Source organism: Castor canadensis, chromosome 11 (genome assembly GCF_047511655.1).
Source record: "Castor canadensis chromosome 11, mCasCan1.hap1v2, whole genome shotgun sequence".
Lineage (NCBI taxonomy): Eukaryota > Metazoa > Chordata > Mammalia > Rodentia > Castoridae > Castor > Castor canadensis.
The window spans coordinates 37,898,607-37,926,386 of NC_133396.1; the positions used below are offsets into that span (position 1 = coordinate 37,898,607).

General features: G+C 49.9%; 1 protein-coding gene and 1 pseudogene across 2 annotated transcripts; one reads left to right on the top strand and one right to left on the bottom strand.

Annotated features, from left to right (window-relative positions):
* Positions 1-4,017: 4,017 nt before the first annotated feature.
* Lhx1 (LIM homeobox 1) lies at positions 4,018-12,133 on the bottom strand. 2 transcript variants are annotated; one of them, XM_074046309.1, is made up of 5 exons: positions 10,210-12,133; positions 8,126-8,352; positions 7,754-7,989; positions 6,255-6,420; positions 4,018-5,923 (listed from the first exon to the last, which is right to left on the bottom strand). In XM_074046309.1, exons 1-5 carry the CDS (start codon positions 10,377-10,379, stop codon positions 5,544-5,546), a joined length of 1,179 nt encoding a protein of 392 aa, XP_073902410.1. In that variant the 5' UTR covers positions 10,380-12,133; the 3' UTR covers positions 4,018-5,543. The 2 variants fall into 2 exon arrangements, with proteins under 2 accessions (XP_073902410.1, XP_020026692.1); XM_020171103.2 differs by having other exon boundaries at positions 7,754-8,031; positions 10,210-12,130.
* The window catches only part of LOC109691237 (activated RNA polymerase II transcriptional coactivator p15 pseudogene), a 43,099-nt pseudogene continuing 26,349 nt past the window's right edge, over positions 11,031-27,780 (top strand).

The window sequence follows — 27,780 nt, forward strand, 5'->3', positions numbered from 1 at the left end:
TTTTTGACTTGGGTATGCATAAACTGGGACCCAAAACACATTTGGCTTTTCACAATTTAGGAGTCTGGAGCCGGGTACATATCTTTGGCCCCTCCGGCGGCCAGAATTTGGGAATTCTACGTCAGTGATGTGCATGTGTAAGTGTGCGGCGAACTGCTGGTGTCTTTATTAATATGAATAATTAGGAATCGCTATGGCTGTGCACAAATAAAGATCGTTTTTTGCAGCTTTTCCAAGTAGCTTTGCCTGAGCAAGGAAAAGGGGGTGGAGTGGGGATTACACTACTGAACGCTCCTCGGTATTGATGAGGGCGAACGCAGATAACCTGAAACTGGTGCACAAATGCAGAAAAACTCAGGCCCACCGTTGGAGGAGTAGAGTGAAAAAAAATAAAGACGGGGATAATTTTAATTGCACTCAGGCATAGAGAGATGCAATCCTTTTCCATTCTCTTTCCTTCATAGAGCATTCCCTGGCTGCCCACTATGTGGCAGGCACTGCTAGATGAGATACAAAAATTGTAAGTTAGATTCTCTCTACACACTGACAAACATGTAAACTTAAACTGCAAAAAGGAATAAGTTTAAGTACAAAATGGTCTATCCCGTCAGTATGTATTGGAAGTCCTATAGCGAGATCTAGAACCCACTAAACACAAAAATAGCCTTGAAAGAATGAAGCAAAAGATAGTAGTGATACACTGTGGTGGTGCCCTTCTTAAGGACAGTCCATGCCAGTTGGATCCCAGAGCTGAACAATCTGGCAACGCTAGCTCAGTGTCTCCTGTGGAGCCCAAAGGAAGAGAGAGTCCCTACTTTCACAATCTTCATAGGCCCTGAGAGTCCAACAATAAGACAATATTTTAGTGTGGCTTGTCCTATGTCCCCGTTCTAGGTGGCTTCAGAGGATATAGAAAACGTGTCTTAGGGTAAATCCCCTCAGACATGGAAGGAAAAGAATGTAAAACTAGGAAGTGGACTCAGGTGAAGAAAATCTCATTTTACCATCAGTTAAAAAAAAAAACAACTCAGGCTATGAGAACAGTTTGGGGGAGGGTTGTTTTTAAAATTATCCTCTATAATTGCAATCCTGTGCCTGCATCTGGGCCTCCAGAGAAAAAATGTGCTCTTCAGTCCTTTACAAGGTGCCATTGTCCTGGGCTTCAAAGAACAGAAATGTTTCTCCCACCCTACATTTAGGAAACTATCTCAGCCAGTCCTCTTCCCTTGGTATTTTGAGCACTAATAGTGCTTAGAAACCTGCCCTTCAATGCAAGGAAGAAGGACAAAAGGGAAAGGAAGGTGAGTCAGGGCAGAGACCATCTCTACCCCGTCATGCAAATAGGACACTCACTACAGGTCCATTTGGAGCTGTGCTGGGCAAACACTCAACAGAAAATGCCATAGACCTGCTTACCTACTCTCCCTTCCCTGTCCTGGTCTCCACTGACTTGGGAAGCATTTTTAGGAAAGAATCAAGAGCACTCTACTCCTGTCGCACACATCACAGGGCCCCAAAAATGCCTTCCTTGCTTTCTTATTCCACATCAAGGGTAGGACAGGATTCCTGCAGTGGCATAAAGAGGAAAGAATTCTAGGACTTTAGATGCAACCAAGAAAAGCTGAGGCACTGAATAGGGGTGAAACCCCTCAAATGATCCTTCTGGGGGCTCTTCCCTTAATTGCATTCTAATTTCTTGTGATGTGGGGAAGAGCCTTCTGATTAGGGTGAGTGGGGATGGAAACGGGAGAGGCTATTTCAAAGACTAAATACCTCTGTAGAAGAAATTAGGACCTCACAGCATCTACATTAAAATAGATGAGATGAGCTCTCTGGAGCAGTCTTCTAAAAGAACAGTCTGTCCTCTGGAGAGGACACACAAGGCTCTCCAGGTTCACATCTCTCTGCCTGCTGTCTAAAAGCTGCAAAGTGGAAGGCAGATGTAGGACTAGCAGAAGTTGGGCAGAGGTGACAGTACACACCTCCCCCTAATTGTCTGAAACAACTGTCTATTCACTTGACAAATTTCAAGAGTTTAGGGAAACCAGATTCCCACCTATCTCTCTTCCCATACATCCTCAAACCTCAAGACCCAGACTTCTGGCAATGTCTGTCCAAGATCTCTACACATACTCCTGCCTCACCTTGTCTTGCACCAAAAGCAGTCTCCAGAGCCTCTGCCAACTGGGAGAAGTGGCTTGGTGAGCTTCAGCTCCCTCGCCTGTATAAATGGCTGCTTCGTGCCACTGGACCCTGAGAGCAGGTGGCAGGAGGCAGAGAGAAGCAGCTTTAAGATGACTGAAGGAAGGAACCAGGCCTCCCAGTCTGGCCAAGAGGAAGCTGCCCTTCTGGGATAGAGTGAATGACAACAGAACTTTCTTCCTGCCCTTGGATCTCTCCAGGGTGCTCTGAGTGGGGATGGTGTTGTACTTCCCTGCACCTCACCGGCAGAGGTGGGCAGTGCGGCATTGAAGAGAATGTGCCACCAGTCTCTGCCATTTCTGGCTTCTTCCTGGATCTTGGGCTCCAAATTAGACTGCTGAGATTGCCACCTGTTCGGGTTTTTGCCAGGATTCACAACACCATGCAGAAGAGAAAGACTGGCCACTGCCACAGAGTTAGAAGAATTGAATCCACACCACCTGCCCAATTCTAAAATGCTTCTTATCAAATGCCTGAGTGCCACAATAAAGCTGCTAAATAATTCAAGCAGTCTTGGTAGGAAAATGCAGTTTCCAGATGAGCATAAGTTCAGTCAAATGAATGTCTTTAAGGGGGAGGGGACAGAGGGTGGTGACTATAATAAGTTTGCAATGATTTAATGTATATAAATACTAAAAGGGCAAAAAACATGCCGATCCAGTGATTGCATATAAAGTAGATAAAGAAAATGTGCTGTATGCAGAGGCTAGGAGTTTCAAAAGTCTCCCTCGTATTTAATAAAATTTTACTTCTGAAAGAACTGCCAGATTCCTCTCTCATAGTCCTCCCCCCCATTAGATAAGCTATCATAGGGATGCAGTGAAATATTGCTTATCTTAAAACCTTCTCTGCAAGAAAGATAAACTTGGTTGTGTCTTAACAAAATATGAAAATAGCCCTGGAAATTACATACTATTTAATGTAAAAATTTTGATTTTTTTAAAATAAGGAAATAAATAATCCAGACTAAAATCTAGGTGATACGGTAAAGAAATTCTGGAGCTCTAAAAGTGTCTGATATTAAAACACACATATACACTCATGTATGGGTATTTCATAGTAGATAAAATATTCAGATTCCTTCTATTTTTAATGAAGGTTTGGAAGGGATTGTACTACTTTTCTGAATCTACTGGTAACTTCCAATTGAAATTTGATTTCTGTGTTAGGTATTTTGTTCATCTTTCAAAGAAACTTAATATGATTTTTGTGCCAGGTAAAATAGTTTTCCTTCTGGGGAACGTCAAATGTAACAAATACTCTAATAATTTCATATCAATTCTGTGAAAGGGATTAAGGTATCTCATTTCTAACTATACTGTACATTCGTTTTATGTTATCTTTCAAACCACCAAATTAGAAAGCAGGATTATCTATGAAAAATGAATTGCAACTGAAAAAAAAACCCTACCTCTAACTATATATTTACAAGTGTCTGACATTCACAAGGCCAGTGAGAAGAGAGAATGCTTTGGATCTCATGCCTAATCACAGACAGGGACCACTCATTTTTTAGCCATGGATTTGATTTCTATTTCAAATTCTATACTAACTTATCAGCAAATGTCTCTTCAACTGTATCGGTTAAATCCACAGAATGCAAATTTGTATTTAATAGCAGCAGGAAGCCACAGAGAAAAAGCTTGACTGACATTAGCAAAGGGGTTCAGCCATCGTCAAGGTGAAAACAGATATATCACCCCAATCCTGACTGTCTTCCACCTGGCTTCTGTGTGCCCATTTGGCACCCCACCAGATCTTCCCTCCAGTGATTGAAAACATCAAATATCATGCCAATTATCTAAACATCAGATATTCTATTTTTATTAAAAACTCACAAATTTATTCAACATGTTTTCTTTCATACAGTGAATGGTCTAATATGCACTGGAGGTCACACAAGCTTAGGTTTATTAGAACAATAAAAGACATATGAGAAATTTAATATATAAAGAAAAAAGTAGCAGCTGTTGACTGCATATTTGACCATAAAATTTAAATATTTTGGACTTTATTTTAAAGACACAAAAATAAAACCTGTGTGGGTCTATATAAGTCATATTAACAATTCCATGAATGTTCAACAGGACTAAAAATTAGCAAAGATGTTTTTTTAAACCTTGTAACACTTTTTCTTTAACACTTTCTCAGGTTGCTGGTGCCAGGCACCTTTACAGTATTTGTGCTATAATTATTCTATTTGGCAACTGTCTGAATATCATGTTTTCTCTTTGCCTTGTGTAAACAACACCTTTTTTTTTTTTTTTAACATACTAGCACAGTGAGCCGCAAGCCCTGCAAATCTGTTAGAACATTTACAGGAAAAGAAGAGGAACAATTTTGGTTGATTGCTCAAAACATTTTGTTTTTGAACAAGAGGTTTCAAACAGGATATATTAGTAAAACACTGAACTCCTGAATTTAACGTTATACGTAAACAGTTGACTGTTTTTAGTTCAATAGTCTTTTTTTAAACTTTGTGTGTGAAGGTAGAATACTTTACTTGTACAACTGATGTTCAAGTCATTTTACTGAGAGGTCTGGCTGGAGACCATCCTGTCGAAAACGTGTGTGTGTGTGTGTGTGTGTGTGTGTGTGTGTCTGTGTGTCTGTGTGTCTATGTGTGTGTCTATGTGTCTGTGTGTGGTGTAGAGCTCTGTGAAGGTAGAAGAGTTGATACTGAGGGCTTTACATTTAGAATTTTGCAATTTTGGCAAAAACGAAAATCAAAAACCCAGATAGACAAAAAATATATGTATATATAGTCCCACCTGATGCACAGCAGGTCGGTGTTTCTGAAGCTATAAGAGTTTGTCATCGCTGTCGCTGAACTCTGAGACAACACTAACAAAGGATATCCCAGAGCTAGAACCCTCCTGGCTGGCCCTCAGCGGCCGCCGACCGCCTCACCTCCCTCACTGGGCTGCGCTCCTCAAGGCCTCCCTCCCCGTATTCCTGGCATCACTAATGGCCCGGCATGCCTGCGGCTGTCCTGGATGTCTTTCCACCGCCCGCCGTCCAGGGGCACAGGCCCACAGAGTCTGTCCACGGATCCGGGTCCAAGTGGGAGGTGGGAAGAGCTCTGCATTCCCCTTGGGGAGCCCCAGTTCTGCACCTTGCCAAACAGTGCGGGGATCCCAGGTCCACATCAAGGCGGATTTGGATCCTATTTTGTGTCCCCCTTTTCCATCTGGTCTCCCCAAACCGAGAACGGTTCCCGATGCTGGAGGAAGTGGACAGGAGGCTTGCTTTTTATTTTTTTTTCCTTTTTTCCCCTATTTTTCTTAAATAAAAGTTCGTTTCTGTACAACCACAAATTCTGCGGACCGTGCGAGATCCCGCTACCACACGGCAGCCTCGTTCATTTCAGGGGGGTGGGACAGGTGGTTCCCATAGCTCGCCCCGCCATTCACAGACAGCGACGAGAAGGGTGGGCTGGGCCCGAAGACCTCCGCTGACATTGAATGCAGAGGTCCGGGCAAGCTGGGCTCAGGGCTGGGCGAGTCCCCTGGAGGGTGCGCCAAGATATCGGTGAACCGCTGCGCCTCACTGGATGGGTGGTGGCCGGGCAACGGATGCTCCAAGCCTCCCAGGGGCGTCCCGGACGGCCCGGACGACGGGACGAAGGGTAAGTCCACTGGCGTCTGGGCCTGCGATGATGGGGGGCCTTGCGGGAAGAAGTCGTAGTTGCCCCCGGGGCCATAGTACTCGCTCTGGTAATCTGCGGAGTGGCGAGGAGGAGGATGTCAGGGCGGGGTCCTGGTCCCGCGGGGCGAAAAAGGTGGGAACTAGCCGTTCGGGCGACCCTGCGGGCCTGGGAGCAGGGAGAAGACTGCGCAAAACCTGGAGCTGCTCCCTACCTGCCCACCCTCCTTTTTCAGGATCACAACTTTGGCGGTGGGTCTCAGAACCTCCCCTGATTTTCTCCCCAGCCTTCGCCCTCCTCTACCTGCCTCTACACTTTGCAATAGAAACCGAGGGGAGCCTCCCGCGCTGCCACCCGCTTCTAGCGAAGCCGGCCCGGACTTGGCCACTCGACCGCGCACACTCACCTCCGTAAAAGGAGAAAGGGCCGTTAGGGATGAGCTCTCCCGGCTCCAGGCGGTCCACGAGCGGCCGCATCCGACGCGGACTGCGGAAGAAGGCGTGGCGCCGGGCGCCCAGAGCGCTCAGCTGCTTCATCCTGCGTTCCTTGGAGCGCCGGTTCTGGAACCAGACCTGAAGCACACACGCCACCGGGTGAGGCCACCGACACTCTACTCCCTAGCCCGTGTGTGCGGCGGGGTCCTGCCCTTTGCCCCTCCACCGCCGGGATCGTAGACTAGACTTCTGGGCGCGCACACGTGCTATTACGGAAGGAGTGGGGGAGTCTCCGTGCAGGACCGTGCCGGACAGACACCGAGGGAAGAGTGAGCAGTATTCCCGACAGAGGGACCTGGGTAGACCTGGGCGAATCGCCTCTCCCTACGTGAGGCAGTTGTGGGGTAGCCGCTGTTGTTACTAACATTCACACTGTTAGTGTCTCTGTGGCTATTCACTCATAGACACTAAACCTCTCCAAAAGATTGTCACACACATAGCTTCCTTTTCACGGTCTCTTCTTCCCTCCACCCCATGATCATGACAGAGATACAGAAAGTCTCCTGCCGAGACTTAAGTTTCCCAAGTGTATTGACACCCAAGCCCACAATCTCTGGTGCCAAACATAATTATCCACAGCCTCTCACAGGTAGTGACAGACACACAAGCCCGCATTCATGAGCACAGGTTCCCACACCCTCCCAGAGGTCTCAGAGCCGGCTGTAGAGAGCTGCCTGCCCCCACACTTGCACAGGCACACTGAGCCTCTCAGGCACATCCACCCACACCCTCGTACAGCCTACAGGCACATTGATCCACACCTAGCTTTGGGCCAGAGACTCCTGCTGTCTACATCACAAGCAATTTCACTTCCTCCCAACACACAGTCCTGCTACCTCCAGATGGCCTCTCCTCCTTATCCCACTGGGGACTGTGCCCAGGCAGAGCTGACTTCCCACCAAACCACCTCTCCCTTAGTGGAGGATGACAGCCTCTCTTTGAAGGGGAAATCTCTGTTCTGGAGCTTGTTAACTTGGGCAAGAGATCCTCAAAATTGGGTTTGGGGACTTAGAGGGAGATGGTGGTGTGCAGAAGCCAGAGGAACTGACTAACTCTGGGGCCCACAGCGACATCCCTGATTTTTCTTAATAAGGGTGGGAATGGGGCAGGGTGTTTGCAGAAAGAGGGGCCTAACTACCTCTGTGGAGTTGGACAGTGTCCCGTCCTCCAGCCTCATGCCCAGCTCCCAGTTCCTCCCACTCCTGTTACCTCTGTTGGACTAGGAAGAAGAGGGAGTTTCTGAGGCTCTATGCACGAGGGAGCCTTTCCAAGGTCCTGCGGAGTCCGCATCTCCCCCACCCCCATAGCTTCCAAGAACTCACTCCCTTCCTGGACTTTGGGCTTTTCCAGGTTCGTCCTGGGTGCCCTGAGTATGGGCCTATGAGAGACAGTGGCACGCCAGGGCCCTGACCTGGATGACGCGCATATTGAGGCCAGTCTCCTGTGCCAGCTGCTCGCGGATGTGGCGTGTAGGCTTGGGCGTAGCTGCGAAGGCGGCCTTCAACGTCTCCAGCTGCTTGGCTTTGATCGTGGTGCGAGGGCCTCGACGCTTGGCGCCTAGATTCTGGTCGTCGTTCTCGTTGCTGCCACCTTCCTTGTCTGACACGTTGGCGCTCTCTGAGTCCTTGGCGTCGTCCTGCGACGGATCTTGAGAATCCGGAGACAAACTAGGGTCACTGCCTGTGGTGGCTGGGGAGAGGGAAAGGACAGGTGAGCAAGAGCCTTGGCTGACCTTCCTCCCCCAGGATCCTAGCCCCTAGCCAGCTGGAAATTCGGGCCTCACCCGAATGGAGGCTGTTCTCTTTGGCGACGCTGCTGTTGCTTAGGTAATCCTCTTTGCAGACGAACTTGTTTTCGTCGATGATGTAGAGCTCTTCGCCGGTGGAAAGCTGCTTGTTACACATCATGCAGGTGAAGCAGTTCAGGTGAAACACTTTGCTCCGCGCTCTCCGCACCAGATCGCTAGGGGAGATGCCCTGCGCGCAGCCCGCGCATTTGGTACCGAAACATCTGCGAGGGTTGGAGGTTGGCGAAGGGCAGGGGGAGACAGAGAGTGGGAGAAAGAAGACGGAGGAAAAGAGAAAGAAGCAGTGGAGGAGGAAAGTGAGAAATAAGAGAGGAAAGGAGAGGACGTCAAAAATAGCCGCAGAATGCCAATTAAGCGGTGAGGAGTCAGGAGGAGAGAGCGCGGGGCACCAGAGAAAAGTAAAAGAAAAACACAAGCGATTAGAACGAGGGGCCCAAGCTGCGCCCCAGCTTCATTCCCAGGCATTATTCCCAGGATAAAAGCGTTGCGGAGAAAGGTAGCAAGGTGGCGTTAGGGGTAGGATGGGGACGGGGATACTCATTTTCCTATTAAATTCAGAGAAGTCAAATTTAAATGTAAAGATTGTGTAAATGCTCCCGGAGTGCCTCCCTCCACCCGCCGCGTCGCGTTTCACCACAAAAGTACCCAAGCCCCGGCTGGGCGTTAGGGAAGTCCGCTCTGGCGGTGGGTTAACAAACACAGCGGGGGAGAGCCGGGGTAGCTTAGCTGGGCTGTTGCCACATTCGTGCGCAAAGCCTGGCAGATTGGCGCAAGCGGGAGTCGCCGCCAGGCTGAGCCGGCTTTAGGTACCCTGCTGCGCTTTGCCTTGTAAGTCAGGCCTCAGGGGCTTGCTGGAAGCGGGTATGATTTGCTGCCCTCCGGCTCTTATTCTGTCTTTGCAGAGAAACCCAACGCAGCCTGCGGAGGCTCCAAGACTCAGACTCGGGGCAATAACAGCTTGTACTCCGCTTTGCTCCACAGTTCCGCATAAACCCGAGTCACGCGTCCTGGAGCAGTATTGGGAACTGCGAGTTCTGGGCTTCTGAGCAAAAGGAACCCCATAGCTTCGATCCCCTACCTTCTCGTTTGATCTGTCACCACAAACTGAGAGAAAGCACAGAGACCAAGTCAGCCTAGTAAGCTGGAAGATTTCAAACCCGCGCAGTGAAATTACAATTCGCTTTTGCTCCCGTTCCTCTTGGTTGACTTTGTGTGTTTTGTGGATGATGTGGCAAAGTAGCGAGTTTAGGAAAATACAATTAAAATGCTAAACAGAGGTGGGGAGTAAAGAAAAGTCTCCTGGCTCCAACAAGCCTGGTCTCGTCAAGGAGGTGGCAGGCCTGGTGGGACCATGCCTGAGAAGGCTACTGGCGCGCTTCAGTGCTCGGGTCGGCACTGGCCCGAGGATGAACCGCTTGCGTATCCCGGCGGGCGGGGCAGCCAGAAAAAGCTCGGGGCACTTCACAGGCTACAGTACGGCAGTTTGCCCAGGTCTGCGCTTACAGGCCAATCCGGATTTCCGGAAGACCCCTGGGCATGCAGGATTGGCTTCAAGGTCGAACCTTTTACTGCTGCTACCCTGGCAGCCGGGACACTCCACCCAAAAGACTCAGTGGTTCCCGCCAAGATCGCTCGGAGAAACAAAACGCAGTAGCTGGGAACAAGCTGAGGCTTCCAAGCTCATTCTGGAGATTGAGCAACTTGGGAAGCCAGGAGAACGCAATTGCCCAGGGAAAGATAGGAGCTGGAGCTACAACTCCCAGGGCTGTCCTATCTCTTCCAAGCTTGGAGGAGTTTCTGAGCTGAGACAGGTTCAGACCCTTTCTTCCCAGGCACGTGCAGCCAAATCGGGACTCACACTTTCCTGGCCACAGTAGGGCTGCTACCCTAGGCTCCCAGCACGCCAATTGGCCAAGAGGCAGGATTCTGAGAGGCTTGGCTGCCCTTTCCAAAGGCAGCTCCTAACGTGGCTGCTGAGGCCACGCTGACCTGGGATCCGAAGTTGGCCGGGAAGGGCCCGTGGGAAGGGAGCAGCAGAGGTGCAGGAGGAAAGTACTCACCGGAAGAAGTCGTTCTTACAGTAGAGCTTGCCTTCCCGGGAGAAGCACTTTTCCGTCAGGTTACATTTACATTCACAGCACTGGACGCACTTGACGTGCCAGGCCCTGTCCAGCACGTTTAAGAGGAAGCGGTCCAGGATGGGCCTTTTGCAGCCGGCACAGTGCACCATGGTCTTTGGTTTGGTCGGGTGAGGCCCGAAGAGATAGAGGCAAATAGAGCCAAGGGGATGACTCCCGAAGATGACCAGATGGAGACACACTTGGCTGTGCAAGCCTAAACCCGCACCAGAAAATCAAAACGGGAAACGGGGTTTACGCGGGGCAGGGGGCGCCTCCGTGGAGTGTGCAGCCTGGGAGTCCCAGGGCCGTGGGGCGGAGCAGAGCCTCCTCAGCTCCCCAGGCGAGGAAAAAAAGTCTCCGGCGGGCAAGAAAGGGACTTTTCTGCCCAGAGCCCGCGGAAGAGTGAAGGTCACCGAGAACGGCGGCGGGAACGGAAATAAATAAATAAACCGAGACGGAGAAGAAGAGGAAGACACCGCGAGCTCGCGTTTGTGGAAAGCGCCGCTGAGTTCTCTCTGGCTTGAGGTAGAGCTGTCAGAAGTGAAAGTGCATCTGCTTTTGTTGGAGTATGAAAGCGGGTGTGTGCCTGCCAGGCTGCCCACCTCCGGGGTTTCCCCCTCTTTAAAAAAGAAAAGAACAAAACGAGTAGAGAAGCTTTGGATCCTAAACTGCCGGCATAGTGCAGCGGGTTGGGACGCGCCAGGCGCCCGCGCTGGGCCTGGGGAGGGGGAGAGGACAGACGGAGGGAGGGGGCGAGGAAGGGGAGAGTGGGAGATGATCTTGTTGATTGCTGTTGTTGCTTAAGTTTCCCCCCTTTGGAGAAGTGTTTGTGTCAGTCGAAAACCAAGAGGGACAACTTCCGACAGACGCAGCCAGGCGCACTTGCTCACTCCCCACCGCCCCAGCCCTGTCACCTCGGCCAGTGGCCTTCCAGGAGGCCTCCGTGTCCTCGGGGCAGCCCTCCCTGCGCCTGAGCTCCTTCGGAGAGGCAATACCGTCTGGCTCTTTACCGCGCCTGGCAGTGCATGGTGGCTCCAGTCACAACTCGCGGCGGCCTGGGCGCGCAGCCCCGCATCGCTTGGCCCACGCTCCCGCTGCCTGAGTCCAGCCCCACAGCCGCTGGACTTTCTTTGCCTTTTCCTTTCCCTCTCTTTTTTCGTTGTGATGGCAAATTTAGGTTTCCTTTCTAGTCGCCTTCCTTCCTTTTTTCCCCCCTTTTGCAACTGGAGGAGTCGAGGGGAGGGGGCAGCTTGGAGAGCTTTAAATAATGTCCGGGTATAGCGGCTACAGTAGGCCAGAGGCTGGAACAGTTCGGTGCAGATCACCGCTGTCGCCGTACGGGACGCGGCTCTTTGCTGCTCTCTCTGGGCGCGCGTCCCTTGGTCCCTGGTCTCCTGGCCCAGTCCGCCGCCCCGGCGCGTCTCTCCCCAGCTCCAGCGGCTTGGTCACTGCTCCCGGCTGTTGGCTGAGCTCTGGAAGCCCCCTCGCCTTAATGCAGCGCCCGCCGACGTCACGGCGGCCTGCGACCAATCAGCGCCTCTCCGTCCCTCTGTAAACCATTCTGCATCCCCTGGCCCGGGAGAGTGCGGGGAGACCGCGTTTAGAGGATCAGTGGCGGCTGCACCCCAGGCCCCGCACGGCGCGGGCGACCAGCGGCGAGGCGCCCTGGCAGGTTCCCCCTCCAGGTTCGGTAAGACGTGGGTTTGGGTGGGAGGGACTGAGAGAAGGCGGGAGTAGGCGCTGGCCGAGGTCAGAGTTCTGCTGGAGAGTAGGGGCAATCCCAGACCAACCCTTGTCTAGGGTTGGGATGGCTGAGTCTGGAAGCTCCGGCGGCCCCGGCGCAGTTTGGTTTTCCAATTCACCAGGTGTTCGTATCCCTCACCACCCCCCACCCCGCCCCTTGCTTTTTTGGCCCTAATGTTTGCCTCGGGCACAGCATGAGTCTTTGGAGAGATAGGGGGCGCTTGGCAGCGGAATCTCCCTTGTCCCATCGCTCTTGCTGTGCCCCCTCCCCCAATCCATCCAAAGTCCGCAGGGTCCGGGTGTCTGAGAGACTTGGGTGTCAGTCTCCCGCAGCGCGCTCTTGTAAAGTTGATTCAGGCGGTTTCCTGGTGGGGGTGGGGGAGAAGGGAGGCGCGGTGCCCGGAAGGGGGAAGAAGTTCGTAGGGAAGCGGCTTGAGTGAGGAGTTGCAACCCTAGCGAGAAGTTGTGAGAAATTGTGATCCGGAGACACATTTAACAAACAAAAACAAAAGACTAGGTGGGAAACCACGGGGCTCCCGCAGCTAGGGTGGTGGTGATAGTGACGGTGGGAAGGAGGAAGGAGAAGGGGGTTCCCGGGGCGCCACGGAAAGCTGCGGTAGGTGGAGGTGTGAGATGAATTGGTAAAGTATGTCTGGTTTCCTGGCTTCCTCTTTTCCAGGCTGTGGGCTAGCACCAGCTTCCCTAGGCAACCCTATTACCTTCCAAAGTTCACTATAGGGACTAAACTCCTCCCTAATTCCGCTTAGGGTGTAAACTCTGGGCCACCGCCCACGGGAGCAGATCCCCTAGAGGTGGGGGGTCAGATCTGGGTTCTGAGAGCCTGAGCCTCCAGGAGTCACTTTAGTTCCTTTGCGCAGTTGAGCCAACCCCCAAATTCCGTTTCTACCGCACTTTTTCTAGGTTTACCCAGAAGTGCTCTTGAAGTGGAGCCCGAAAGTGGACAGGCTGGGAGGACCCACTTTTGCTCCCCATTTTTTGCGGGGAAGGTGTTAGGAAGGAGCATTTGACTCTAATACAGAAAAAAAAAAATAAAGGTGAACAGCTAGCCAGGTCTGTAACGCAGTTCGGCTGGCGGGGAATCCGTCTCTGCAAATAGAATACCCTCTTCGGACGAACCGACAAGGCACTCTAGCGAATTTGGTTTGCGTTCAGTGAGATTATTGCGTTTTAAGGTTCTGCCAACGTCTTCTTTTTTGCCTCCGCCGGCACTGCCCTGCAACCTCGAGGCTTTCGGGCAACCCAACCGATGGGACCAAGGCATCTCCAACGCCTCTTTGGCGTTCCGCCCCGCCCAGACCTCAGGATGTCAGGCCTCTAACGCCCTTTCCGTACATCCTTGGCCAAACACCTGGGCTCAGACTTCCAGCTGTGCACCACAGTAGCTCAAGGAGCTGGTTAGCTCGCGCGCGCGCGCCAGTCCCTCCGCCAGTCTTTCCTTGGCTTGGACGCTGGATAAAGTAAGGGGATAGAAAACGCAGTTCTGCGACCTAGCGGACGGGCTCTGCGGATTCACACTTGGCTTCGTGCGTCCCCTGCGGATCCGACACTTCCTGGAGCAATTAGACCGGTGCTCAGTATTCTGGCACTTCAGGAGGCCCTGAGAGCGGCTTGGCGCGGGGTCCTCAGTTTCTGCAACCAGACCCAAAGGCTCCTTCCAGCCAGCGGAGTAGGTGAAGCCCTAGATGAAGGGTCAGTCAGCGGAGCGGTCCCCACGCCCTCACACCCCCCCCACTCCAAGCTGTCCCGGTGCTCGCCGCAAGCGCGACCCAACCGCCCCTTTCTGGAATCTATAGCTGCTTCAATCCCAGGTGGCTTGCCCCCACCCCAGCTGGGTTCCTTTTCATGCAAAGCAGAGGGGCCACGGGTGGGGGAGCTGGGAAGCAGTTGTCGTGGTACCCGTGTGGCGACAGCTGGACTCGGCTGCGGGTTCTTTCCCACCCTGAGGCCCGCGCTTTCTCCGAGGTAGGAAGAGGTTGCTTCATCTATTTGGGGATGCCGGGACCTCTGTGGGAGAAAGAATGTCCCTTCTCGCAGACGGCCCAGCACGGTAGGAGAGTTGGGTCGAGGCATGGGGGTCTGCTTGTCCTCATGTGCAGATGGCGCAGTAAACAGGTCCTCGGAGCCAAACCCCGCGTCTACAACCAGTCGAGGAGCGCAGTGAAAGGCGTGCTTAATGGCTCCTAATTCTAGGTTTAAAGTCCAGGTTTAACACTTCCACAAGGAAAACACACGAGGTTAATCGTTCTTTTTCATTTCCACTGAGCGTTTATTTTAAAATATAATAATCGGTGGATGGAGAGTTGGAGAGAAAACTAACCCAGCTTCCTAAAGTCGCCATCTCCGAAGCCATTCAGCTCAGCTCTGCATTTATATGTCCTCTCGAGGAAGAAGAGCTTCAACCTTCCCTTCCTCCCCACACCGCCACACTGTCTTTGTCCTCAGGTACACAAGCGCTTTCTTACCCCACATCCTTCAAAGTCACACAGACCCACAGCTACTTACACCGCCGGCCTTATATAATTTCTGGGTGTGTGCCGTGAGATTCAATTTGGAGGCCTGACCATCTTTCATTAGGCTGAGAATCCCCTCTACCCGACTCCCAAGGCACGCTAGGAAAAGGCCCCAGAGGGTTTGGAAGTGGTTTTCACTGTCGGGTTTGTTTTTGAGAAGCTCCTTGGAAAAATCAGCCTGAGAGGAGAGAGCTTGTCCCGGAACTGGCGGTGGAGAACATTCTACCAGCCCTTCCCAGGTTTTCTGTTTGGGTGCTGAAGGAGCCCCTCTGCATTTCCTCCTCTTGCTGTCTCCTTGGTGCAGAGTCCCATTAGCCTTGCTCCCCACAACGTTCAGAATAACTCGCTTCTCACTAGGACCGAGCATGCAGTCACCTCGACTGCTATTGATTCTGAGAGTGGAGGTGGCCAGTGGCCACTTGGATCCTCGATCCTTGATCCGATCCTCGCCCTTCCCACTCCGGTCTAGCTCATCGCGTGGCTCTTAAATGGTTCCTGCAGGAAACCTCAGGAACCGGGTATATCCAGCCGTGCAGGTCCAGGGGGAGGGAGGGTGGGGCTAACTGGGTGCATCCTTATTCCAGAGGCCACCCAAACTCTGCACAGACTATTGAGGACCAAGCACACCAAACGTAGGAAGCTGTTAGGCTGGGGTCCCTGGGGTCTGATCACTGACTGCTTCCATCCCTCTCTTCCCCTTTCTCCTCTTCTGACTCAGGTTGCCTTAATCGTGCCCCACCATTCGCTCCCTCTTGGAACTATCTACTTATACGCAGTGTTTTATAGTTTAAATCACTTTCTCCCCTGAACCTCACAGTAGTTGGTAGGTGCGCGAAACTGGTGGGTATTATCTCCTATTTCCCAGACGGGAAACTTAAGTTAGGGACTTGCTCAGTCGGTGCTTTGGGCAGAAGGTGAGAAGTTGCCTGGGGAAGGGAGGGTTGCGGGTGTATCTTACTCCTGGCCACGTTTTTTAAGCGGGGCTTTGGCGGTGGTTAAGAAGGGACAGCCTGACCGGGAAATGGCAGCATCCGGCCCAGCGTCACGGTGTGCGCGCCCGGCATGGGTAAACAACGCTGGCTGGCTTCCCACGAGGGCTTGAAGACCCTGGGCATGGGCAGAGGGGTGGGTGGAGCAGCTAGGTCGAGCGTACTGATGTCGGGTGAGAGCTCAGTGTGGGGAAGCAAAGACAGGACGTGAATAGCTTCTGAAGAGAGAGCGTGAGCTGGAGGAAAAAAGAAAGAAGTGAGGAGAAAGGGCGGGAAAAGAGAATCAGGGCAGGAAAACAGAAGAAGAGAAGGAATGCAGAAAAGGAGGAAAGATCTGTCAGGAGAAATACGTAGAGGAGCTCTGCAAAAGAAACCCAGAAAGACACAGAGTTAAAAAAAAAAAAAGGCACAGGAGAGGCTCATAACTGAGGACCCTGTAACTCTCGAGAGGGCTTCCAGAGGACTAGAGAGTATGGGTGTGTGACAGGTCTGTTCCTGGGCAGGAGAAAAGAAGGCAGCATGTTTGGTGGGAGACTCAGCATGGTGGAAAAGCATGTGAGCGGCTCTGGGCAGAAATCCAACAAATAAATAAAACATCTAAGACGGCGTGACAACAATGTGTATTTGGGTGCGTGCCCACGTTGCTCTGTCTGAGCATACACTCACACTGGGTAAGGAAGACAAACGGGGCTCCAGCCTTGGAGTAATTAATCCTTTCACTAATTGACTCCCCTTACCTAATGGTGGTGGTCACTGCTGATATCTGGAGAGAGATCAAGGAGTGGGGGGGAGAGAGACCCCTAAACTAACCACATTTCGGACTGAGATTGAGTTCTTTTTGGATTTGGCAGCTCTAATCTCTTTTCCTCACCCCTTACTCCTGCTTTGGGAGCAGAGTTCAGTGGATGTCGCTGCCTTGCCCACCAGATTTGGGCAGCATTAATAAAGATCATCTCAGTTTAGGGTGACCTGGTCACACACATACTGAGACCCTTCTACAGTTCCACACTTGGGGAACCCCATTAGAAGCCACCCAACTGCCCCTCTGGTGGCTATCTCTTATGTTCAGGCAATAGCATAGCAGCTCCTCCCTTGTTGTCCCCCTAGGACCCAGACACTGAGCTGCCTCCTTGTTTGGATCACTCCTTCCAGGACCAGGGATACACCCTACATGGTCAATAGTAGAACAGGGAGGGAGCGTTAATGGGCTGGAAGCAGCCTGGGTAGATGGAAGGAGTATAGTAGGAAGGATGAGGTTGGGGCAGGGATGGGGAAAGACTTCTGGAGACAAACCCATCAGACATGGTGGGTAGACAGAAGGACAGAGGAGAGCAGTTGCTGTCTGGCAAGAGTGAGGGACAAAGGAGAAAAAAAAAGTAGACACTGTGCCTCCATAGAAAAGAGTGTCAAGTGTGTGGGAGGGCAAGAAGGTGGACAAATCTCTACACAGTTCTGGTCTCTCTGTATGAGCATGGAGAGAACTGCCTTACCACCACCACCCTGCCACTACTACCACCACTGTACCCTCTCTTTCCAGAGAGAGAGAGAGAGAGAGAAGAGGCAAGGGAGAGGGTGTTGGACTTAGATCTACCCCTTGGCAGCAGAGTTGGCTAAAGGGGCCCAAGGTCCACAGCCTGTCAGCTGATGAAGCTTTGAGGCTTAGATTTAAGAGGTAAATATCAACTCTCACTCTTGTAAGATGGGAGGTGGTAGCTTTGCTCTGTTGGCCTCCTTGGAGGCTAAATAGATGCTGAAATCCATAAGTGACCCTGCCCAGGGAGAGGAAGGAGTGGGGAGGAAAGCTTCTTAGAAAAAAATCCCCAACCCCCACTAAATACATTCTTAATTGTCCCTAGGGAACATTTGTACATTTGACCAAAGCGAATTCCAAAGTAGTAACAGTAGAATTAGTCTTAGGAACTGGAGGTCCAGAAAGAGATGGGGATGGGAAAAAGAGGGAGGCCAGGAGAGGTGGTGGGCATGTTTGGGAAGGTGAGAAACTTGACTCCCTTCACACCATCTCCATCATGCTTTAGGGAGAAAGTGAACAAGAGAAATAAAGTTCCAGGGGAAAGAAAGAGAAGGACATATAAAAGGCAAATCCAAACCAGAAAGGAAAGAAAGTGAAGAAGAAAGAAAAAGGCAAGTGTTGGGGGGAGAGACTATAATAAAAGAGGGTGAAGGTAGCCCCAGGAGGCTGGGCCTCGTCCCAAACCATCAGTCTTCATTGTCTCTGTGTGTGCAAAGGCAACTCCGGCATAAGGAAAAGCCACTATTGGAGCCGAGGCTTTATTTTATATCCTATACATCAGGAGGGAGGCAAAGCTTTATTTTCGCCAAGAGACAGATATTTTATTTCTCTCTTACGGTTTTATGTGTGAGAGATGTCAGGTTGCCACAATGGATGGCTAATGCATAGGCAAGAGGAAGCCGTGTTGGCATGCTGTGTGTCATGGGGTCTTGGGGGGGTGAGCGGGCCTGGGATTTAGGGCTGATGGGACACTCTGGGGGATTTCTGCTAAAACATCTCTCTTCATAAATCCAGAAGCATGGTCAGCTCAACAGGGAGAAGAAGGAGTTTTAGAGGGAAAAGAGTTGGGCTTAGTAATAAAGGAACACACAAAGGAACCGCTTACCTTCCAACCAGCTGGGGCAATGGGGGCAGACAGCCCATGAAAATGCAGAGACCCTCAGCCAAACACACACGCCATTCACAGAATGTACGTTCCTAGGTTCCTGGCAGAATGCTGTCAGTTTTTCTTCTTTTCCTATTTTATATTTTTCTGTCTTCTACCCTCCCCTTTCTCCAGAAATATTTTTTAACCTCCTCAGAGGTTTTTTAAACCATCCTTACAGCCTTGGGAGAAAAGAGCCATTAATTTGCAAATCATCTGATTTGTGAAAAGATCAAGATACATGTTTTTCACTGCTAAATCTAATGTCTGTGTGGACACACATGTGCACACAAAAACCCTTCGTGCTGTGAGCCCTTGAGTGTAGATGCCAGATTTGAATCCAAGAAAACTCCTTGCCCTCCCCCACCTGAATTAAACTGCCAATCTTAAAGTGTATAATGTTCATACTTTTGAACCTGAGATGAGGGGGACACAGAGACTGAAGAGGGAAGTCTGCAAATTAACATGTTCTGTTCTGGACTCAGATTTACCAGCTCCCCTTCATCCAACCCCACTCCCAGGCCATTTCTTATAGGAGTAACTTTCATTTCTTCTCATGTCTACTATTTTATTTTACTTTTTTTCAGTCTTGGGGGCTTGAACTCAGGGTCTTCACCTTGAGCCACTCCACCAGTACTTTTTTGTGATGGGTTTTTTCAAGATAGGGTCTCACGAACTATTTGCCTGGGGTTGACTTTGAACCATGATTCTCCTGATTTCTGCCTCCTGAGTAGCTAGGATTACAGGTGTAAGCCACCAGAGCCCAGCTATTTTAATTGTTTAATGTTTTAGGTTAGGTCTTTTATGGAGCAAAAAGGTGGTCCTGTTCTTTGCCTTGTTTCAGAAGATCTCAGGCTGCACAGGATCCCTAGACAATGAGCAGGAAACTGGGTACACTGTCCCTAGCTTTGGGAAGAGATATTTAATCTTTCTAAGCCTCAGTTTCCCCATCTGGAACACAGAGGACTGGGCTAAATGATTTCTTAGGTACGGACCTCCTCTGACCGAATGAGATAATGTGAGAAAACACTTTGTAAACGCTAAAGCCGGACGAATGCCAGGGATTATTATTACGATTCTAATCAATCCTCTTTTCTCCACATGGATCTTGGCTGTTTAGCGCCAGCAAGCAGGCTAAAGAGGGCCAAAGCGAGAAAGCTTAGTGGAGATGGAAAAGCCCTGCATTTCCAGAAACATTCTGTCTCTGTGTACTCTCCTCCCTCAGGCCGGGTGAGCAGGGATGAAGAAGAGGAAGAGGAAGCTGGACTCACTATGACCCATTTCAGTCCCATGGCGGCACAGGGTGTATTTCTTCAAAAGCATCATTTGTCTCCAAGTGACTGACCTGATGGGAAGGCGATTTGCAATTGTTTTTTTCCAGGAAGAAAGGAAAGAGCAAGGTGTAGCTGATTAGCAAGTTAATTATTTCAGTACCCCAAGGGTTCCAGTGTGGTGGTAAGTTGTCCAGCCCTGGTACAATTTCACAGTCCATGCATTTCTTGGTGAGCACCTGGGGTGCCTGAGTCTGTTTCTCTCTCTCTCCATCCACCTGTCTTGTGTCTTCCTGACACACCTGGGGAGAGGAGCAGGGGTTGGGGTGGGAGGTGACACAGGCTGAGGGTGGAGGAAGCCTACACCATGCCCTTCACCTCTACCGAGTGCTTAGTTACCTATCTCTTTCTTCTTTTAAAACAGTTCTTTTGTTTAATGCACATTAACAAGACAGGTTATCTGAAAGCCGGGTGTCTGGGAGGTAATGTTCCCAGACTTGGCCTGGAGATAACTGGGTTGAAGGAGCCCTTGCCTCTCACCTCCTTCAGCCCAGCCAGCTTTCCCAATCGCCTGTTTGATTTTTCATATCTGGCCAACACTTGTTCTGCAGCAACCTCCTCCAGTCTGACTTCAAGATCTGACTTCCTCTTGGGGAGGGGAAGGAAGATTGTGTGGTCAAAGAAACACCTCCCTTTTGAAAGATAAACTGGAGATGTGAACCTGAGCCTCAGAATTAACAGCTTCTGTGGCTCTGCTAGCTGTCTGCTCTTGGGCTGGGAGGGCCAGCCCCCTGTAGGTCTTTCTGAGCTGGGGAAGGGAGGGCTCTCCAGTTTACTTAAGAGTGGTCCCATCTGCTCAGACTGGCCTTTCATAGGGGATGGATTTATGCAGTGTCCTTGTGCACAGACCTGGGATTTGTCTGAAAACCTTGGGCCTCTGAGAATATTACCGAACGCTAAAATGTTCAGCCACAGAGATGATTCATGATTTTTGTCTGTGTGGACAGGGGTGTGTGTGTGTGTGTGTGTGTGTGTGTGTGTGTGTTGTGTGTTGGGGGAGGGCACATATCCTGTTGGGTGCTTTCTACCATTCTCACTCTGAATCCAAACATTAGGAAACTTTTTTTTCTTCTTTTTTTCCTGTATTCACTCAGAAGACAGCCTACAACACCAGGCTCTGGAGAGCCAACTACCTGACTTCAGCGACATGAAGATTACTTTCTGGTGCTGGCATTTAGCTGTCCCTGTGCAGGTTGGCTGATCTCTCTGTTGGTGAAGAGAGGCCAGGGCTGTCTGAAATGATAGCACTTCCCTGGTGGTGGCAGATGATTTGGGGTGCATAGGATTTGGGGAGTGAGGATAAATCCAATTTGAACTTGGCCTTCTTCACCTCATAGTCCTAGGAGCTCTCAAGAGAAAAGGTAGTGAAAGGCTGGGGTATGTCTCAATGGTAGAGCACTTTGCTTAGCATGTGTGAGGCCCTGGGTTCAATCCCCAGCACAAAGAAAGAAAAAAAATAATAAAAAGGAAAGGTAGTGAGTGCAGAAGTGCAGGCAGTTGGAGAAGTTTCTCATCTCAGTCTTGCTAAAATGAAGCCCAGTGATATAAAAGACAGATATTAAAGGACAGAGCGTTGAGGCTCCACGTGGGATCTTGGCTCTGAGTCTTGGGAAATGAAGTCTTCATCGTTTGGACAGACCTCTAAGTTCCATTTATTCATCACCTCTGGGACTAAATGTGATTTCTTTTCACTACTAGGTGGCTGGTAAGGAGGCATTTTTTTAGCTTGTACGACGTTCATTTGTACTTCTGCCATCTTCCTGCTCACATCCCACTTTGGCCTTATAGATAAAGACCCTGCTTTCCCCACTCTTTAGCTTTTCTCTGCTTCAGACCATTCATAATGGAGCCAACATTCTGGTCTGTTGGCCAACCCACAGGTTTTGGAAGGTGAGCTGGCAGGGCTTTGCCAAGATACAAGCTTGTTCTCATTTGGGCTCCAGGAAGGATACAGTTTCCCCTTAAAATCAGAGATAAGCAAGGAACCATTTCTATGAATTTTTTTTTTTTCTATACGAGGGATTGAACACAGGGCCTTGTAAATGCTAGGCAAGCATTCTACCATTTGAGCCATGCTTCTGATCCTTTTTGTATTTTGTCTTTGAGATTTTTTTTTTTTTCAGCACTGGGGCTTGAACTGAGGGCCTCACACTTGCTATGGCAGGCACTCTATTATTGAGCCACTCTACCAGCCCCTGTATTTTATTTTTGAGATAAGAGTTCCCTCCCCCCAACCCTGCCAGACTATCCTCAAACTCTAGATCCTTCTGCCTCTGCCAGTAAAGTAGCTGGGATTATAGTCATGCACCATTATGACTGGTCAGCTATTTCTATGAAATCTTTTCAGGAAGGATTCACCAGTAATTTGATAAATGTTCCATTTCTTCCTTCTGAATGAATAACTTGTCAGTCAACCTGAGGGTCTGCAGAACATATAAGAATGCTTCCTTTGGTATCTGTGTTTAACACATGCTGGGGTTTGGGCCTACCTCTGACAGACTGGGAGGAGTAGATGCATTCCAGAGACCAAGTCCTGAAGAGTTATCTCTTCCCCACCCCAAATCCTCACCCTCCCTTTTATCTCCCTTTACTGCAAATGCAGAGAAGTCCTAGGGAAGTGAGAAGGGTTGGGCTTTAACTAGGTTTGGGGAAGGAAAGGGAATACTGGGAGTCCAAAGAAAGATTGGGACAGTTGGGATTTTTATGTGACAGTCTTCTGTTATATTTCTCATGTGTTGTATATTATATTTGACAAATCACACATTTGTTGCAGAAATCTACAGTGTAAATGTGCATTTACCAAATGCTGCTTGGCCAAAACAGTGTTAAATAAAATCGTAAGAAATGCTACCAGGGCTTTGCATGGGTTATTTAATTCTATCAATGATAAACAATGTTAACGTGCAGCAGCTTGCTCTGCACAATATCATGTTTCATTTATATATGCCCAGACATATTTAAGCATGAAAGATACTGTTTCCTGACACATACATTTCCCAATGATTACTTAGGAGAAGCGTGCTAGAGACAGTGGAAACCTCTCTCTCACATAAACCTGCAGCACCGTGTAGTCACACACAGTCACACACAGTCACGAGACTGGCCAGCCATGGCACTGGTAAATGTAAATGGAGGCTCAGCTCTATGCACTTGTATACGATTCTGGATACGTGTACCAACACACACGTTGCTGCATAGATAAATATTATCCATACATGGACCATTTTCTTTTTCCTTTTTTTTGACACTACTGGGGTTTGAACTCAGGCACTTGCTCTACCACTTGAGCTGTGCCCCTAGCCCCTTTTGCTTTGGTTTGTTTTTAGATAGGCTCTCACTTTTGCCTTGGCCTTAGACCTTTGCCTTACATATTCTAGGTAATATGTAAGGCATATTGATAGAATATTTTGCCTTACATATTCTGGGATTCTAGGTATGTACCACCATGCTCTCTCTCTCTCTCTTTGTAGTACTGGTGTTTCATCTCAGGGCCTATGCCTTGAGCCACCATGCCAGCCCTTCTATGTGATGTGTTTTTTCGAGAAAGGGTCTTGCAAACTATTTGCCTGGACTGGCTTCAACCGTGATTCTCCTGATCTCTGCCTCCTGAGTAGCTAGGATTATAGGCGTGAGCCACTAGCGCCCGGCCCACCATGCTTCTCTTGATGAGGTGGGGCCTTGCTAACTTTTTGCCCAATCTGGCTTTAACACACAATCCTTCTGTCTCCTCCTGGGTAGCTAGGATTTCACACATGGATCTTTATATGTACACATGTAAGTACCCTCCCTGCTGTGTTCTGGAGGCAGATCCCCAGCATCTTATTTTTTAAAAAGTTTCCAGGTGATTCTACATTCACAGTTGAGACCCAGTGGCCTGGATGATTTCTAAAGCTTTTTTTACTCTGTGTCCTGTAGGGCCTTTTATATATAAAGGATCATGCTGGATCCCAAGGTCTTCTGCTGAAAGTTCTAAATTCATATGTAGCTTATCAAAAAAGTCATTGAAAGTATTCTTTCAGCTTAGGAAGAGACTAATTTTGAACAAACTATATTTATCCTGGAAAAACTCATGCCTACATTTCCAGCTCTCTTTCTGTTTATTTCTTTCCTGACCCTCTATCTCTCTGACTCACTCATCCAGGGTTAATTATATGATACATTTGCAAATACTGTAAGCGGGAACCTGATAAATGTAATAGATAGTTTGGCTACTGCACGTATTTCCTGTCTGACTCTTCACCCAACCTGTTGGATAGCATGCTATATTTAGCAGGGAAAATGAGAAGGCACAGGTCCCAGGAGGAAAGTTCTCTCCCTCCCCCAGCCCCAAGTCAGAGAACACCAGCCCCCAGGCCCATGGCCCAGTTCTGGATGCTGAAGAAAGCATTGAGCTGTGTGCGTGTCCTAGAAAGCTGCTCTTAGGCCTGGGCCTTTGGGAATCCCACATTAATATTCTCCAACAACAGTTCCCAGGCAGAGCTGGTCCCCCTTGAAAACAAACCTGCTCCGTGGCCACACCTGCCCAAGGAGGCTGAGCCTGGCTGGCTCTCTCTGCAGGCCCCCTTCTCCATTTGAGAATGTTTAGGGGAGGGGGGGTCTACCTTTCGTTGGGGGTGGGATGGTAAGGGGTTCATTCTGCTGGAGATCCTTCAAGAGAAACTGGTTCTCCGTCTCTTCCTTTAGCTGATCTGTGCAGGCATTTTGGACCAGTTTTCTTTCTTTCTTTCTTCCTTCCCTTCCTTCTGTTCCCTTCAGTTCACTTCCCTTCTCTTTCCTTCCCTTCCCTTCCCTTCCCTCCTCTTCCTCCCTCCCTCCCTCCTCTGCCCTCCCCTCCCCTCCTCTGCTCTCTTCTTCCCTGCCCTTCCTTGCACTCTCTCTCTCTCTCTCTCTCTCAATGGAACCCAGGCTTTTTCACATGCTAGGCAAGCAGTCTAACACTGAGTCCCCAGTCTGGATCATTTTCTTCAATGTGGCTGTGGTTGTGGTGTGCACTGGCGTAGTGACTGAGCCTGAGGTCTATTGTCGGTGCCTGTTTGCTGCCTGTTTCTCCATTTGCCTTTTGATTTTTTTCCCCTAGCTTTCATTTGATATTTCATTTTTCATTTGGTATCCACTGATTACACACCAAGTCAGGCTTTGGGCCCCAAGGAGGCCTGCACACAGTAGGGAGAAGTTGCTAGTTACAGGAACATCTCAGTCTCAAGTGTGAACTGTCTCTTTTCCTCTCCTCCTTCCCCTCCTGCTGCAGGCTGTGGTGCTGAGGAGAGAGCCCAGAGACAGCACAGGATCCTTGGATTCTAAATCCAGATCCAGAACCTAGCTTTTCAGGCATGAACCCCCCTCCTAGGGCTCACCTCCCCTTGGGCCTGGGGAGCATCACACCCCAGAATGTGATGGATTCCCCAGGCACCTTCAAAGGGCTCCATGTTTGTTTGCAGTGTGGACCTTGAATCCTGCTCTGGTCATAAATGTTGTTTATTTTGACTAGGACCTGCTGAAAGGGAGCTGGGGGTAGGGAGGGCAGAGAGAATTCTGTAGGGAAGATCATAAAACCATTAGCAGGACAGGGCTTTTAGAGGTCATAGGATCATAGAAATTTTCTGGCTGGAAGGACATAGGCCATCAGGAAGGTCAGAGGTGGCCATTCTGTCATCAAAAGGCCTCTAGGGGCCACATGGAGCTAGGGTGGGGATTCTTAGAAAGTAGATGCAGGGTGTGGGGCATGACCCCCCAATAACCTTCCACCATGTGGGGGAGGCTAGTGATTGCTGAACATGATGGATTTGCCCTGCTGGTGGGAAGAGCCAATTGCTGAGTATATAGCAAGGCCTCTTATTCTGGGCTCAGGTCCTAGGCAAAGGATTTTGCTCCCACTTTTGTTTAGTGAGCCGCTAGAACATCCCAAGTTCTATGCTTGATGTTCTTCCAGTACCTTGTCTCGCTCAACTATCGGAGCAATTCTGAAAGAAATGTTTCTATCTCTATTTTGCAGTTCAGAAAACTGGAGTTCAGAGAGGGGAGGTGGTTTGTCCAAGGTCACACAGCAATTTAGTAGTAAGACTGGGATTAGAATTTAAGACTTTGGATTCCTTTTTTTTTTTTTGGTACTGGAGCTTGTACTCAGGGCTTTATGCATGCTAAGCACCTGAGCTGTAATTCCAGCCCCAAGACTTAGGATTCCTTAGACCTAATCTTTTCCTCATCTCCCCTCCCTTGCACTATCTCCTATGGTCTGATCCCCTGCAGCCTGAGAGACCAAATGGTTGTAGGGTTGCCCTCCCTCTAAAGCATATGTTAGGTTAAGGAAAACTCAGGAGTAAACCTCCTTCTACTGAAGGAAGACAACAGAGATTCTGGCTCCTTCCAGTCCCTGGCACAGACCTGACTCACTCTGCAGAGAACTTGTGCCCATAACTCTTATCCATAGCCAGGAAACCCATCTTGGTTGTTCTTTAACTGTTGTGTGACTTAGATCAAGTCACTTCACCTCTCTGAGCCAAACCTACCAGATCCATCTCTAGACTAGGGGCTTTGTGGAAGGTGAGGGTTGGTGGAGGTGGAGGTAAGCTAATTCCTTTTGAATCCCTCTTTGATGTAAGAGCTGGGGGCGTGGGTGGGTAGGGGGAAATGAGACTTTGTTTTACTCCAAACTTGACTCAGATTAAAAAAAAAAAAAAGATTCCTCAAAAGCAGGCAAGGCAAGGGTTTGCTAAGATCCCTGCTGAAAACCGGAGAGGCTGAGAGCCAGGGCCAAGGCTGGACCGTGAAGAGGCAGCTTTAATTCTCCCCTGATCCCTGACTGTGTAATCCAGTTGCTCAGAGAATGGAAAATCCCTTCCTCCTCCTGGACCCTCTCCCCACAAAGGCCTCCTTAATAGGCCTGCCAGCTTTGGGGCACTAATCTGCCTAGACATCACTCTGTGAGCAGGTTGCCCTGGGTCCCCATCCCAGCTGCCCCTTGGTAGAAGATGGGGAAGGTTGGGGTGGGGTCTGGGGAGTAGAGGATCTCCTTTTCTCTGGCCTGCCCAAAGGATCTGAGAAACAAACAGGTCTGGGTGCAGAGGGAAGCAGTGGGCTGGGACCCCGGATGGGGTGCCTAGGGCAGAGATTGTTATTAAGCAGCCCCATTATTTCACTCACCGTGTCCCTTTCCTTTTTATTTAAAGATGGCTCCCTTCCCAGCACCTTTGCCTCCTCCACCCCCTCACTTTCACTCATCCATCCACTGAGTGCTGACAGCTGCCCTTCGGGTGAACTCCTGATCCTCTTGCACTGGAGACATGGCAGGAACCAGGTCCTCACACAAGTGTGCATGCACACCCTCACACCCACTTGAGATAGGGCCCTCTCAGCTCCCCTGAATCAAACCCAGAGAGAGAAGAATGAAGGAGATGACAAAAACTGGCAGAAGGACCAGAAGGAGGATGAAAAGGAAGGAGTGGGGCTAGGGATATAGCTCAGTGGTAGAGTGCTTGCTTAGCATGCTCAAGGCCCTGGGTTTGATCCCCAGCATCACAAGAAAAAAAGGAAGAAATGGAGGAGAGGGGAGAAGAGGAAGAAAAGATAAAATCATGAAGCAGGTCGTGAAAGAGGAAGAGAAGACATGGAGAAGGGAGAAGAGGAGAGGAAGACTTCAAGACTAAGGAGAAGATGGATATAGGAGGATGGATGAAGGGATGGTGGGCAGAGGCGAGAAGGTTGAAAAACCTAGGAGCTGGTCATTCTTCATAGATGAAGATGCTGAGGTGAGGGGGAAAGACAGAGAGTGTGTCAGGAACTGTGGGGAACAGGGACTGCACTGCACAAAGGCGAGTTGGGGGGGGGTCTCTTGGGTGCGAGGGATGAAACTGGATGGAGTCTCACCCACCTGCCTCCCACTCTGGGAATGTGACCCTCCTTCAGGGTGAAGGTTATTAGTACAACTCCACAGACCATGTCAAAGGTTACCAGGCTGTAACCTGGGGTATGGGGGCGGGGGGTTCCTCTTGCTTGGGGTGGTTGGGTCTGTAGCACTGGCCAGATGGAGCCCTTCAATCCTTTTGCAGGATGGTGCCAGCCTTGGCTGGCCTCACTTCCCACAGCATCTCCATCCTGTCTATTCCTTCTAATTACAATTGGTTCCATTTGTGGCTTTTCATCTTTGGTTGGTTGGTTTGGGTTGGGTTCTTCTTTATTTTATTTTATTTTTTTTGTGAGATAGGGTCTCACTATGTATCCTTGAACTCTTGATCCTTCCACCTGA